This window comes from Sebastes umbrosus, chromosome 2 (assembly GCF_015220745.1).
Source record: "Sebastes umbrosus isolate fSebUmb1 chromosome 2, fSebUmb1.pri, whole genome shotgun sequence".
Taxonomy (NCBI): domain Eukaryota; kingdom Metazoa; phylum Chordata; class Actinopteri; order Perciformes; family Sebastidae; genus Sebastes; species Sebastes umbrosus.
In genome coordinates, this window is record NC_051270.1 from 16,758,564 (window position 1) to 16,775,276 (window position 16,713).

Here is a 16,713-nt window from a genome sequence, read left to right on the forward strand (position 1 = left end):
CTCAACAGATGGCCAATAAATATAAAGGAAAGCCATGAGAATAAATTACTCCTACACACAAACAAGAAGTTACACTCGCACATCCACAATGCACATCTGCACACACACACTGAATTACACCTACACGCAGATATACACAAGTTATATTACGACAAGCACGACACACACAAACACACAGAGAATTATAACAACCAAAAAATGAGAGTCAATACACACACAGAAAATTACACCTACACACACACACACTCATTTCTGCTCGTGTAATTGAAGCCAAAACAGTTTTCAGTCGGGGTGTAAATTTATTGGTTCCACACTCACACATGACATCAGATTGTTGTGTGTGTGTGCAGCCTATCTGTGATAAATCGTCTCTATACATAGGTAATAAACAATACAACATACTTTTCCATAGGGAGTCGCCTTGCTTCCAGCATGGTCAGAGTGTGTGTGTGTGTGCGTGTGTGTGTTTGTGTGTGTCCCTAGAGCCCCAGTTACAGCCTCGTACACACAGAACCATAAATACAGCTACTTCAAACCTTTTATTGAGCACAGTATGTACTCCCTGTTCCTATCCTTCATCCATTCGTTCCTTCCTTTTCACATTCCTCATTCTTCTTCTCTCACTTTATTTTTTTTTTACTGCATTCCCCATTTCTCTGTTCTTGCCCATTTTCCACCTTTGGTTTTTATTCTTCCCCTTACCCTCCGTTTCTCTGATTTTACTTTTTTTTTTACTATCCTCCTTTGTGAGACTTCTCCCTCTCCACTCCCTCATCCAATTTTCTCATTTCCTCACTCTCCTCTTCCCTCCCATCGTCTGCTTTTCCTACTTTCTGTTATTCCACATCTCCAACTTCTCCTCCCAAAACACTTTCTATCACTGTTTGTCAAGACATTTCCTTTTTACAGACTTCATGCAAAAAAAATTTGCATCTTCTGATGCATATTCTCTCCTTCTTTCCACCTTCTCTGCCTCCTTCCATCCTGCATCTCTTCTCCTGTCCAAGTTAAAGATAAAATGTGTAACAACTGGCAGCATCTAGCGGAGTGCCAAGTGCCAAGTGTGCAGGAGAACTACGGTGGCCAACGTGAAAACATGAATGGCCCTATCTAGAGCTGTTATAAGAGTAGCGCAGGTCATTTGGAGTGTGTACGTGGGAAGTGAGGGAAGAGAGAGAGTGGCGCGAATGTGTGTGATCGAAAATGTGAGCTAGTGGAGCAGAAGACGGAGTTAGTTTAGCTTTGAGAATATCAAGTGAATGTACAGTGGAAGTTGTAGTTTGTGCAGAAATAAATGCTGCAGCTTCTCAAGACCAACAGAGGTTTCCCGTGTCCCCTGGAGCGAGTAACGTTATCGACTCCGGCCCAAGCAGGAAAAGTTAACACAGTGGTTTGTCCGCTACAAACTGGTCCTTTAAAAGGTTCTACCCACAAACAACTAAAATAATTAATGGGTTGTGGTTAATGCGAGAGTCGTATTTGGATTGTTAATGAGAAGCATATGTTTGCATTCAGCCCGTCTTACATATCAGGCATATGAGGAAAAACTAAAAAAAATTCCTGTAATTATGACTTCAAACATTTTCCTTTCATAAACGTTTGTACAGTACAATTTTGGGACCCATCCCAGGCTCCGAAAAACATTGCCAGAGACAAAGACAGCGTCTCCTCTGAGATAAGACTCAACAGTGCAATGTGCAAAGTCATAGATTTTATTTTTTTTCCTCAATTGAAAATATTTTGTTTCATCACAGACATTATCTGAAACCATTGTGTCCAATGTCTTGATGAATGCACACATAGAAAACTCTGAGAGTCACAATGAACACCTTGTTGGGCATGTACTGCACTGTGTTGTATGTAGCTCATGTGGCAGCCGGGCTTTTCAGTTTCTTGATGCTGCTGATTCTGGGTTTGTTTTAGAAAAATCACATTCTGTTACATGCTCATGCATATCTACTAATAATTATCCTGTCAGGCTGTAGACCTCCCTCTCAATTCTGTGCACCAAGTATGCTTAGCATACATGTATGCAGGAGCTTTCTACAGTATGTTTTTTATGAAACAGTATATCACCATCTTGAAGTACATGCTGTATGTTATTCTTGTGACTTTTCTATGGTGCTTTAGGGCTCCTATAATTCAACATTTTTAAATTCAATAGCTGGCATTGGCCTGTTTCAAAACTAAGCCTGTGAGGTGTCTCTCAAAAGCTATATATAACTCTCATATCAAAAGCTATAGTTTAAGAGACTTGAACTCAGAGCGAATGAGGAGAGGGAACATCAGTGAGGAAGTGAAGTGAGGAAGTCAGGAAGGAGATAGCGAGAACACGACACAGAGGAGCAGGTTTAGAGCAGATAGAGAGCTGTGTGTGTGTGTTTTAAGGGGTAACATGTCGGTCATGTAAGGGGTGTGTGTGAGAAATGGGTCTCAATGCAGCAAGGGCTGATGCAGCTTAACAATGACTTCACACACACTCACAGGCTGGCAAGTGCACACAAACGCAATGTGAAGCATACACACAAACAAATGGTAAATGGACTTGCATTTACATAGAGCTTTTCCAGTCTTCAAAACACTCAAAGCTCTTTACGTTACATGTCAACATTCACCCATTCACACACACATTTATACACTGATGCTAATGCTCATTCACACACTGTCATACACTGATGGCAGAGGCTGCCATACAAGGAGCCAACCTCTGCATCAGGATTTAATCTAAATACTCATTCACATACCAATGGCATAGCCTTAGGGGGCAATTTGGAGTTCAGTATCTTTCCCAAGGACACTTCTACATGCGGCCTGGAGGAGCCGGGGGATCGAACCGCCGATATTTCGATTAGTGGACGACCCGCTCTATCTCTGAGCCACAGCTGCCCACATATATACTGTACATACAGGAAGGATCCATAAACTCAGGTATGCATGTAGGAATACACATGCATACGCAAACATTTAAAAGTATACACACACACACACACACACACAGTCACTCCAGAGAGGGGAAGTTGCTTGAGGGAAGCAATAAAATACTAAATAAAATCTGACCAGAACCTGGTGCAGGCATACACACAAACACACACAGACACACACAGACACACACATCACACTGCAGTGTCTCTACATCACATAGCTGCACAGTGCACACACACATGCACGCACACACTGTGCATTACATGTACAGCACCTAATACACACAAGCATACGCACTCCCTCCTACGTTGCTTCCCTTAGGTATATTAAGTGCGGTAATGATGCTGTGGCATTACTTCATTCTGTGTGTGTGTGTGTGTCTGCATGCATGTGTGTGTTTGTGTAACACTATTAGTGTGCTGGGGACGGAGTAGCTATTAGCATAAAGGATGGTTTTATATAGAACAAAAAACACTCCCCCACCGTAAAAGACCACCAGTGTGTGCGCACACACACACACACACACACACACACACACACTCACACACACACTTACAATAATGACCTATTTTGTTAAGCACACTGAACATTCCAAGTACACAATAATAAACTCCTCATTTGTTATGTACTGGAGACATTAAAGAGAGAGCAGAAGGAAAGGAGGAGAGAGAGGAGAAAGAAAGAGGGAAGAAGAAAAAAGGGCTGCATGAGTAGAGAAAAATAATGAGGAGAGAGACATGGAGAGAGATCTGAGGACAGACAGAGGGACATAAGGACAAAGGACAGAGAGACGCAGGGACAGTTGAAGCAGATGAGAAAGAAACAGAAAACAATTCACGTCTCCAGAAACAGAGAGGACAGCAGAGAGGATAAAGACAGAGAGGAAGTGAAATGAAGGACTTCTCCACTCCTTTACACCGCCAAATACAGGATGCTGTCCATGCAATCACAGTGCCCCCTATTGGTAGTCTGGATATTGGCAAAATCAAGTCACAGAGGTGGCAGTTCTCTGCATTTCTGTTGTGCTTTATTTTTTTATTATCTGATCCCAGGCATCTCTTCAAAACTCAAATCCCTGCTTTCACTTATGCTCACAACAAAAGTGATTTGAAGGTTATAAATCAACATATCTAGGATATACATCAATAAAATAAAAAGCAAGACAGTCAAGTGAAAGAGACAGAGACAGAATCAGAGGGTGAGACATCGACCTAACTGGTAAATGGACTTGCATTTATATAGCGCCTTTCTAGTCTTCCAACCACTCAAAGCCAAGCCCCCAGGAAGTGCGCTGGTCATCGATCCCGACTTTCGTAGTGGCCAAACGGTGGTACTGCAATTTCTGTGTCAGTCACGTGATGCATTGGGCCCAAAAAAAACTTTTTCCCATAGACTTACATTGGGAAAGAGACGTCTGTAACTCAGCGGATAATTTTTTTTAGGTGAATCAACTTCCCAGTACGAACACTCTAAGAGCCCTTATTTAAAAAAATACATTTTTAAAGTTGTAAACAAACTAATAGCCGAATCCAGAGTTATTTCTCATCCTCCGTTCATGTGAGTGAGACCCAGACCGAGGCTGGATCGCAAGCCGTGACGACGGCTGGACGTTAGAACCCTGTGACCAAGTCATGTGACCGAGCGGACGCTACTCCGCCAAGATCCGGGTACTTTTCCAGACGGAAGACGAGCCGTTTAGGCTTCATGCGCCAATGAGCAACTCTCATAGGAATGACCGGGGCCCCGCCTCCAATGCTGTATCCAGTTCTTTTAATACATCCATGCTCAAAGCGCTTTACACTACATGTCAGCATTCACCCATTCACACACACATTCATACACTGATGGCAGAGGCTGCCGTACAAGGAGCCAACCTGCCCATCAGGATCTAATCTAAATACTCATTCACACACCAATGGCACAGCCTTCGGGGGCAATTTGGGGTTAAGTGTCTTGCCCAAGGACACTTCCACATGTGGACTGGAGGAGCCGGGGATCGAACCGCCGAGTTTCCGATTGGTGAACGACCCGCTCTACCACTAAGCCCCCATGGTGTGCCATAAGCTTCAACATGATTTCTGAGTCACAGTTGAGTGTATAACAGTAGTATATATCCAGTTAAAACACTGCAGATGTTCTGTCACACTAGCTGCTAAATTATTAAAGTCTCATTCTCTTGGCTCTTGTTTTTGAAAGGTATCACCCTGTGACAATTTATGTCAACTGACAAATTCATTTTCAGCGAGTGACTTTCATAAAGTAGCTAATCTAGTCCTCCAATTTCTGCCTACATTTCATGTTGTGACGCACTTTGTGCATTTCCTGCTCTCTTTTAATCTCTCTCTATCTGTTAAACTTCCTCCTCTCTATCCTCCCTCATCTCTTTTTCTCTCACACTCTTTATCCCTTTCTTCTTCTCTTCAATCTACTCAGAGTTGTTCGCTCTTCATCTCCCTCAGATTGGAGCAGAATTCCCATCGGAATCTTGAACCGCATTTAATCAGCACTTTTCCCGTTTTCCCAGCTTCACAATCCAATCCCAAGCACACAGACACACGCACACAAACACACTTATCCAAATCTCATCTAAGATATTACACTCTCTCTCTCTTACTTTCTCCCTCTACCTCCATAATTCTTAATAAATTATGCAAAAACATGGTGTGTTTGAGAAATTAAATTCTCCATTACACACGCTGCAGAGATTCTGCTGTCACATGTGGGAAAGGAAACAATAAGAATAAGAGTCTACAGCAACACAAGCAGCTCTGTGAGGCTGCAATGCTCACTGTAAACCACATTGTAAGTGTTTTATCCTCAGCAGTCGTGATGAAGTAAATGTAAAAATGGTATAACAGTTGGTATGGCAGTTACTGTCATTATAACACACTTACAATGACTATGTTAACACGCTGATGTTTATCACATAAGGGGTCATACGTCGCCCTGAAGGGGCACAACAATGATTCGCTAACTGTACATTATCCCATTGTTACACGGCTACTTACTTAAGAAATCAATAATTTGACACAAAAACGGTCCGCCAGAGTCCGACATCAGAACTGCGCCCATAGCAACGGTCTGTTATACATAGCAACGGTCTACTATAAAGGAATAACAGACCGTAGAACGTAATTGACCAATCAGAATCGAGTATTCAACAAAGCTGTTTAATAAATAATGTTAATGTTATTTTGCAGATGTTTGATCATAAACCAGAGTATTACACACATTTTGAGCTGATGATGGTGGGTGAAAAATCAGAGGATCATCAAATTTATTATTACACTTCATCCTGTGGGGAACATGAATGTCTGTGCCAAAATTCATGGCAATACATCCAGTATTTATTGAGATATTTTACTGTGGATCGAAGCGGTGGACCGACCAGCTGATGGACATTAACAGCCCTAGGACGTGTCATTAGTGAGGCAAAAAACACATCACAGCATTTTGCATATTTTGTTTTGTATAACTATCTTTTTGGAAAGCCAAAACTAAACTCTGCCCTTAAAGTCAAATGCAAATTGTGTTTTGGATACTGAAAAATAACTAGATGAAACTAGCAGATGTTGCCCTGAGTGTAGAACATCCATGTCACGTAGTTTATAGGTGACTGTTGCTCATTTGCAACTTTCCTGTTTGTTCTGCAGAAACACCATTAGCTCATTCGCCTGGCTGCTTTCAATTAATACTCACACATACTCATACAACCATTGGGATGGGACACACAGACACACACACACACACACACACTTGTTGGAATTCAAACACCTTGGAGCCATAAAATCTCAAAGAAGAGTCACACAAGCGAACAGATGACAGAGGTAGAGTGAAATCCAGACAAACACATCCTTGCATACATAACGATTTGCGGTTTTAATTCTAGGGAAGGCAGCTGGTGTGTTTTAAGGGAATAAGACCTGAGGTTGTTCTAGGAATACACGCACACACACACACACACACACATACACACGCACACACACAAGGACATAATCACAGATGCTGGGAAGATCTTAGACATATGTTGGGGTCCATCCAAACGCAGCAGGGGATGCTTGATGCAATAACAGTTGCTGGTATCGGTCTTTCTGTGCACGGGTCGGGTAGGCATGTTTGTACTTGAATGTGTGCATGAGAGTGTGCATGTGTCTATGTACTATATACAAAATATATATATTGTGTTTAAATTAGGGCCGACCCGAATGCTTCGAAGCTTCGAGCGTTGCTATGGTATTCGACCTCCAAATCAGTATTCAATTGCTTTGTTTTTAAAAATGTTGTATGTAATAATAATGTATAAATCCAAAAACAGCCCATGATGTAAGGAATAAACACACAACATTATTCATTATTCATATTCAACATTAATTATTATTAGTTATTCTCAGACAGATATCAGTGTTTATTATATGTAGAGGTGCGTGTGTGAACAGTAGTGCAGCAGCAACACTGTCCTGGGTACTGAAACGGGGGAGATGGTGAACAGAACATGTCAGCCTGCCGCGCTACACTGCGCTGCAACACGAAGCTCCGAAAACCTTCGAATATTTCTCTACGAAGCTTCGAAGCTCAAAAGATGGTATTCGGGACAGCCCTAGTTTAAATGCATTTAACCTACCTTCGCAATAAGGCTGAGGGGTTCTCGGCAGGAAGGCGGCAGCGCTGATGTCACTTCCTGTGCCAGGTCAGGTACTTCCTGTTGTAGGTACAGCTCTAACATGGAAGCCAGCTGAGACAGACCTTGTTTCTTGTGCTCAGACATGGAACTCAGGTCTGCAAAAAAAATATTTAATAAAAAAAAATGTATCAGTCTGTCCCTGTGAGCTTCTGACTACGTCCAGAGAGAGATTTCACTTTGACACTGAAAGACACAGAAATACACTCATCTGTCTATGTTCCCAACATGTCTGGAGAGAGCTTAAATATAGTGGAGAGAGCAACCTTTACTTTGCTGCAATGGCATTGGACTCAGGCAAAACATACACACATGTTCACACACACACACACACACACACACACACACACTTGGTGGAGAGACTTACGTGATTCATGCTCCTCCAAAGTGTAGAGCTCCTCACTGCTGCTCTTAGATGGACTTATCTGGAAAGAAAAACAAGAGGAGGGCATTAGCATATTATTATAGTTTTACAGAAGTATTTTTCTGCTATTGTTACACATTATGTGTGGCATATTGTTGCTGTTGGATGAATCCCTTAGACAGGTGAACTTATCAGGCACTAAAAAAAGCAGCTTTGTTTTGTTGCATAAATTTGGGGCGACTGTGGCTCAGAGGTAGAGCAGGTCGTCCACCAATCGAAAGGTCTGCGGTTCGATCCCCGGCTCCTGTGGTCACATGTCGAAGTGTTCTTGAGTAAGATACTTAACCCCAAAGGCTGTGTCATCGGTGTGTGAATGAGTATTTACATTAGATCCTGATGGGCAGGTTGGCACCAGCCTCTGCCATCAGTGTGTGAATGTGTGTGTGAATGGATGAATGCTGACATGTAGTGTAAAGCGCGTTGAGTGGTTGTAAGACTAGAAAAGCGCTGTATAAATGCAAGTCCATTTACCATTTTTTAAACTATGCACTGGTTTGCAGAGGGCTTCATAAGCGCAAGAGCAAATGGAAATTTCCTAAACCAAATGAGGTGCTTTTAATCTTTTAGCAGAAGTAAACACATCAATAACACAAAAGATCGTTAGTTGTTTTAATAACACAGCAGCAACGTACAACCCACCACAACTAACAAAAGGAAAGGTATGAGTATCTTTCTCCAACGGTGAGAAACTCCAGAGACATACCAAGGCGAAGATGAGTCTCGCAGCCAGACGGACTGAGTCAGTGGGAATTCTGGGTAGGAGGCTTTGCAGACATTTACACTCTCTCTTATGGCCAGACCATGCTCGTTTCTGCAGGAGAAGGGCATTTCAACAAATTGATGCACACACACACAAACACTTTCATATGCGCACACACACACACACACACACACATACACTATACCTGGCAAGTGCTATTGCAGTAGCGAGCCATCTTGCACTGGGAACATCGCAACAAGGTCTCGCGTCTAGACAGATAGGAGAGAGAAAAAGATCAGTTAATTCTGCACAGATTGTCAAGTGAACGTCCACAAAGAGAAATCTGTCCGTCACTTCAGCATCGAAAATGATTCAAAAGCTGATTCACTGTTATCAAAAAGCTCTCAAGGCCAGTGGTAGAAAAATGTTAAAGCTTTTCTCAACAAGTGAATGACTCAGTGAGCTGGAAACCACTTTACATTTCTAAAGACTCTCATTTCTGTTGCACCATTTTAGTGTTTGGATTAAAAACTGTTCCACTCACCCACAAACAAAACAAGCTGCTACGCCACCAAACATACGCACATATCTACTAAAGCATCCGTTATGTTCCTGCCATTGCCTTGACCTTTTCCCATGTAACAACCTTGTCTTATCCTTTTCTACTGGCTATATCAGGTTGACTGTGTGCATCCATTATCTAGTTTTATCTACCTACTACCCATCTTCCTGTAGATTGTCTAAGAGCAATACATTAGGTACTCTCTCCTCACTGTCACAGCCAGTTAGTATCACAGCACATGCATGTCTCTGAGCGACTGTGTGTGTGTTGTGCTGCGCGTGTCCACTTGTGGTGTTTATGTCTGTTCTTGTGTGTATGTGTGTGTTTCCTGCCTCCGAGGTTTGCTGTGTTTCTAAGAGTGACACTGCTGTCCTTTCCAGTTTGCCTGTCAGTCTGATAACAAGCCGGAGCACAGCAGTGTCTGTCTGCTTCACACAGCCAATTACAGTCAGTAGAGAGAGCAACACTAAAACACACACACAAAAGACACAATGTGAGTCATAGGAACTCTGTCAGACTGTATTTGAGTGTGTGTTTTTTGCAATATGATTCATACAGATGATATACATAGGTATTGTGCTTGCAATATATAATATTATAGCAGTTTTTTTGCCATATTTTGCATTAGTTCAACAGTAGAGATGGCAGTAGAGATTGACTGATTGATCGATTGATATTTATTTGGGCCTTTAAAGGTGCAGTGTGTAACATCTGGCGGCATCTGGCGTGAGGTTGCAGATTGTAACCTCTCCCGTGTGCCAAGGGTGTAGAAGAACTACGGTTGCTGACGTGAAAAAGCAAATGGCCCTATATAGAGTTGTTGTAAGAATAACGTAGGTCATTTGGAGAATAGCAGAGTGTGTAGAGTGTGTGTATGTACATAGGAAGTGAGTGGTGAAGCAAGAGAGAGAGAGAGAGGCAGCGATAGAGCTAGTGGAGCAGTAGACAGAGTTAGTTTTGAGAATATCAGTGAATGTTCAGTGGAAATTGCAGTTTGTGCAGAAATAAATGCTGCAGCTCCTTAAGACCAACAGAGGTTTTCTGTGTCTTGTTCGCTGGCAGCTGAGTGGAGTGACGGGGGTTAACTCTGGAACGAGTAACGTTATCGACTCCGGCCCAAACAGGAAAAGTTGACATACTGATTTGACCATTCTGGGCTACTGTAGAAACATGACATCTGGATCCGCGTAGAGGAGAAGTCTGATATAAACGGCTCATTCCAAGGTAACCAAAATACTTTCTTATTTTCAGGATATTTATACACTAAAGAAAACATATTCATTAATATTATATTCTATCTCTGCCAATAGATCCCCCTAAATGTTACACACTGGTCCTTTAAGTCCAAATAATCAATAATAAAAAACTGAAATGTATACAAGTGCTTACAAAATAATGAAATACTGTCAAAAAGAGATTACAGCAAAGAGCAAAAAGGTGTAGCCTGCATGAATAAACATTAGATATGCATAAACACATACAGTATATGCATACATACTATGTATACTATATATCTAGAGAGAGAGAGAGAGACAAAGTGAAATGAGAACTTCTGGGTTCTGCTCCAGTGGCAAGAAAACCTTGTTCAAAGTGAGGGGGATGACATGCAACAAAAGTCGCCATCTGAAATCAAACCGGGGACGTTGTGATTACACGGTCTGCGCCTGCAACCACTAGATGATGAGGATGCCCCGATACAGCAGGTTTTTCAAGTCTAAAACCTTGAATCTCACCTCATTAACAACAGATTGTTGGGCCGTGTGTCTACGTACAGCTTGATAATCTCATTTAATTTAGTGTTTCTGGGCTTCAGTGAGGTACATCGGCCAGATGCTCAGTCTCACAACTTTGATTTCATCTTATTAAACATGCTCATGAACGCCAGTCTCTGCAATTTACATGCGCAAATACTAACAACTGGCAACCCAGAATGCTTGGCAGCTTGCATTCAATTTAGTGTGTGTGAGGGATTTCTCTGCATTACTAGTGTCATTCCAACATTAGAGTATATGAGCGCAGAGGAGTCAGGGTTAGCAGAGGAGCCTGAGGCTTGTTTGGCATGAGCTCGTTTACAGTAAGAAGTCACTCTGTGTGGTCTATCATATGATGAGAGAGGGAGAGAAAATGATAAAATATTGCTAATTAAATCTGACAATGGGTGGTATTATGAGCTTATACACATAAAATGAGGTAATGGAGAACATGCTATGATGGATGTAATAAATACATTAGCCCAGGGCTTATCATACATATGGGACGTTTGATTAGATTGGACATACTTATGAATGTTGTAGCTGACATTATGAGAACCTTAAAGGCAAAATCAGACATATAACATGAACACACACTCACACTGACAGAAAGGCTGTTGCCTGTTAACGTTAGTGTCAGAAGTTAAGTGTTTCCTATGACTGTTTATCAGTGCGTGACCAGACTGTTGTACTTGGCTCGAAGGCTCCCACAGGCTTCAATAAGTTTCCAAAACACACTCCTCTATCCTGTTCTCTCCTCCTCACCCTCTTCGTTTCTGTGATTTACAGCTTCCCTCTCCATCCTTCTCCTCCCTCACCTCTTTCTTTCTTACCGCCCTCTTATAATGCCGCTGTGTCTTATTTGCGATGACCTTTCCAGCCCGGAATCCAATGGTTAAATTTATAGTCTCACCCTGGGACAGAGGTTCATGAAAACACAGCTATTCTTGTCACGTTGAGACCCACCAGAAACAGGCAAGCCACCCACAGTTTCAGAAACACATGCCTGCAGTATGAGACACAAAGCAATAACAACAGATAGGAGCAGGCCAGACCTAAACACAACCAGGTTCTGTGCAGCTTCAACAGATGAGCTGAAAACATAACTCAGACACTCAGAGTTTGGTCACATCGCAAGCTGCCAGCCGCAGGAAGTCCATCCATCTTCCATAAACCCAGACAGGAAAGCTGATGCTCGGCATGACACCATTTTTAGTTCTATACTTGTTCCCTGCAGCTTAACTTTGTGGGAAATGTTGCTCCTCAAGAGGAAATCATACTGAAAAAGCTCTACTGTGTTCATGACATGTAGTCATGATATCAGATTTTCAGTACACAATTATTGTGGCCAAAAGAATTCACAATAACAATATTATTGTGATATCTACAGAACAATAATGCTGTCACTCAAATGCATCTTTAACTTTGTTTCTTGTGTGTTTTGTCTCTTTTCTGGCGAATGAATTACACTCAAAATACGAGTGTAGGGAGGTGGAGAGAGAGTCTGTATAGAAAATGATTTAAGAGGCACTGGATTATTTACACAATACTATCATTTGTTCATTATTTACATGATATCAATATTTCATATATCGTTCATATATATGTTATATATAATATATATATTTTAATATCAGGTAAAGTAGATTTCCATAACTTCTACAATGCGGTAAACTTGTCAAAATGAATTCCATCATAAACATGGAATCCCACAGAAATTAAACTATTATTTACTGGAACAGAATATCTTTAAATATATCAAAGACTTACGATTCTCAACTATTGTAATGATGCTTGACTTTAACAGCATAAACACAACTGTGGGATCCATGCGGAGGTAGTAGTTGTAATTAATGCCATGAAGTGAAAAGAGCTGGAGACAACTTTAAAAAAAACTCAGAGATGTTAAACAGAAAACTCGTCACAGATACATTCAATAAAGAAAATCAATTATTTTAATGGGTTATTCTAATGACTGAATGGAGATACACGTACCACTGTTTAAAACTAGGCAACAATCAGATTCAGTCAAAAACTCTCAAAGTAAGGATTTTGTTGTACATTATTTTGTATATAAATTTGAATGTGATTTTATGGTTATTACCTCTTCAAGCAAAGATGGACCGTGAGTCTTGTCTGTTGTCTTTAGCTTCATCCGAAATCGCATTCTATGCACTACATACCCAATATATGTACTATCGTTCAACATACTCTTAATAATAAATAAACAGTAGTGTGTATCTTTTCAGACGCACTGAGCAGTAATTTACACCGTCATTTCCTGAGAGCATCCTTGCCGTTTGGAGATGTGTAACCATGGTAACCTGTGCCAACCTCATGTGACCAAAACGACGGTTTATAAGAATCAAAGTCTGAATTAATGTTAAAAATATATTAACGCCTAGCAAAGTGAAATCTTACACTTACAGTTAAACTGAAGCGTTGATTGATGTTAGAAAGCTGTCTGCCAATCTCACATACTGTTTTAGCGTACTACATAGCATGTTAGTTAGTATGCGATTTCAGACACAACCTTTGACTGTTGGCGAGATATCTGTTATATCTAAAAGTTATGAATTAATTCTTAAAAAACATTGTAAAAAAAAGCCGGTCAGTAGGCAAAGAGGAAATGATGAACTTGTGATGAAAATCGTAAAACTTAATGAGTTAAATAACTGACTGTCAACACAGTTTTCACGCTACATTCATTTACTGTACAGCTCCCTCTCAAATGTCTTCACTCCTGTCTGATCTGTATGGCTGGCAGCGACACGACAGACATCCGTCTAATCAGAAAAACATCTCTGAAATCACTCTGTTACCAATATTTAAAATGACATTAAACTAACATCATTTACAAAACATTTGCAAAAGATAGGGCAATCTAATGATATATGCCACGAGACATAGAAATTTGCAGAAATTTGATTGTGCCATAACGTTCACACTGGGGAATCTACCCCGAATGTTACAAATCAACGAGCAGGACAGTTTTATGGCAATATTGAGTGTACTGTCAGGACTTCTGCGTCAATGTGATGAAGTAGCTTGATTTCCCAGATATCTAATTTACTGGATTGGCAAAAAACAGACATTTCCATATGGTTATTTTATTTGTACTGTTTCTCAAATTGAGTTACCAGAAAATGTACTATATCAAGATATGTATATCAATAATACCACTATCAGTGATTACGGTAATGCAATACAGATGCCACAAGTGAGTCACTGAGAGGAGACAAACAGACAGAAACCCAGACAGAATATCAGTCCAACACTGTATATGTATGTAGTTACTAAGCCACATTAATGCACAGTTGCACTACAGCAACTGTTGTTATGGTGACCGCCTCCAGGCTGATAAGCTCTCAGCATTTTCAAGGTATCCACTCAAGCGCACGCAGGCGCGCACACACACACACAAACAAAGTATATGCGTACATCAATGTATAGATATCGGTCACATGATTGGCTTATCTTGGCTAAACATAATTGAATATTTCCTCTCGGTAAGGGTTGTATATGACACTCATGAATCAAATACTTTTGTTCTTCTCTCATTGAAAGTGGGAGAATGGGACAGTAGAAATGTGACACACTAATATTGATCACTGGCATAATCTTTCCAATTTGCAACGTGATTTCAAGGCGATCGAAAATCTCAAACTAGCTCCATGACGACGACGACGACAACAGCTACAACCACCACAACAAAAACACATTTCTTATAGTAGCATCTTGTAGTTCAACAGTTCAGCCAACTGTTCTTTCAGCTCACTGATTCTTCCTGAATCCCAAATGACTAACGCTAAGCAAACACCCACACACATACCGTACACTTCACACACATTATTCCTTGACTCAAATACACAAAGACGACTCTGTACTGGCCTCTAGGCGATAACCAACAGGAGTTCAGAACATACAGAACAGACAGTTCATACAGTATGACTTAACGTAGTCCAAATATAGATGTGGACAAAAACAACAGAGCAAGATGGATCAAAATAAACTGAAAAAGACAGCGAGAAAGACAAACGTCCTTGTATTGTCCACGTCAGTTCATTAGTATGCAACTGTACCACACTTTCTTGTCAGAATCTTGTCAGTCTTGTAAGAAAACTAATTTTCATTCAGAGATGATGAAGCACATCTGTCTCCTCTTCAGCCATGTTGTCTTATTATGTTCCCTCTTTTCCTCTTTCATCTCCCTCCCTCTCTTCATCCCTTTTTTTCCCTCTTACTTCCTTCCCACTGCCCTTTTTCTGCCCTTCTCCCTCTGTCAGTGTCAGATGTTGTGTGAACTGATGGTCTTCTAGATGGGAGGTCCGTGGTTGTAATGCAGGCACAGAAGGAAAACTCATGAATAATATTAGATGGGTTTCATTAGCAACATGCAGAAAGCTGAATTAAAACATTGATGCATTCTCTCTCTCTCTCTCTGCAGCCCCTCCTCTTCATCTCAATGTCAAACTCTCTTATTTTCCTTTTTTTCCCCCTCTCAACATAGTCATTGGTTCATTCTCTCCTTCATGCTTCCTTCTATCACTCATATCCCCAACACTAATAATAACCAATAATAACCAACTTATCCACATATCTTGATTACAAAACGTAACCGTTATTACACCACTACAAACCAACAATTTGGATTATCAAGTAACCGTTTAAAGGGACTATTTGTAACTTTTTAAGCGTATAAATGTAGCGGGTCGCCACACATGCGCGCTCGCATATGCGCGTTCGCGTGTGGCCGCTGCCTCTCCTCCTCTGCCTGCCTGCCTTCACTCAGAGAGCGCGCGCGTTTTCAGCTTGCTCCACCTCTAGACGTGAACGCGCGCTCACTACACACTGCAGAAGAGTTAGTTTAGCTCTGAGAATATCTAGTGAATGTACAGTGGACGTTTGTGCAGAAATAAATGTTGCAGCTCCTCCAGACCAACAGAGGTTTCCCGTGTCTTGTGAAGTGACGGAGCTCCTCAGCTAGTAACGTTAGCGTCTCGTTACCGACCGGGTGCCGGTGTCTCCTCTGCTCTCTCCGGCTGCGGGCGGAGAGAGCAGGGAGAAACGCTGCAGAGCCCCACTGCATCAGCCTGCGCAGAGGCAGTAAAAGCCAACACTAAGATCAGATCTAAATCATGTTCATGGAGAGACCTTCGTCTGGTCAGCTAACATTATTGCCAAGCAGCTGAAATATAGAGTGATATTGTGGTTTTAGCTGACGTGTGTCGCCTCACTGTTTTGAGCGATGCTCGTTCAGGTATATTTAGAGCGAGCAAGCGCGAGCCCGACGCTGACTTTGAAGCACATTTTTCCAGAGACATAGAGACATAAAGCAGAGAGCCGTTAGATACAACATAACGTCACTAATTACAAAGAACATGAATCTCTTTTTATACTGCAGAGAAACCTGGTTGCTTTAACTTCATGTTATTTTGCTGAAATTAATTATTATCTACCTCAAATAAGCTTAAAGATGTATTGCACACTTAAACGTGTATTTTGAGCTGTAAACTAAATGATATGACTGAACTGTGATGAAACACGTCAATGCTGGTGTTAATATTGACATTTCTTATCAAATTTATAAAAATCAGCATTTCATGGGTTGAAAATGGCTCAACACAATCTACTGTTTTAAATCAGCCCTGAACCTCTCAAGGCCAATGCTGACAT

General features: G+C 41.2%; 1 protein-coding gene across 1 annotated transcript in view; it reads right to left on the reverse strand.

The window, feature by feature from the left end:
- The window catches only part of smyd3 (SET and MYND domain containing 3), a 91,638-nt gene that overhangs the window by 60,867 nt on the left and 14,058 nt on the right, over positions 1 to 16,713 (reverse strand). Inside the window, exons 2-5 of the mRNA XM_037752383.1 lie at positions 8,930 to 8,993; positions 8,728 to 8,835; positions 7,968 to 8,025; positions 7,544 to 7,698 (exon numbers count right to left, since the gene is read on the reverse strand). Of these exons, the coding sequence (XP_037608311.1) occupies positions 7,544 to 7,698; positions 7,968 to 8,025; positions 8,728 to 8,835; positions 8,930 to 8,993 (385 nt within the window). The remainder of the gene's footprint in view (positions 1 to 7,543; positions 7,699 to 7,967; positions 8,026 to 8,727; positions 8,836 to 8,929; positions 8,994 to 16,713) is intronic.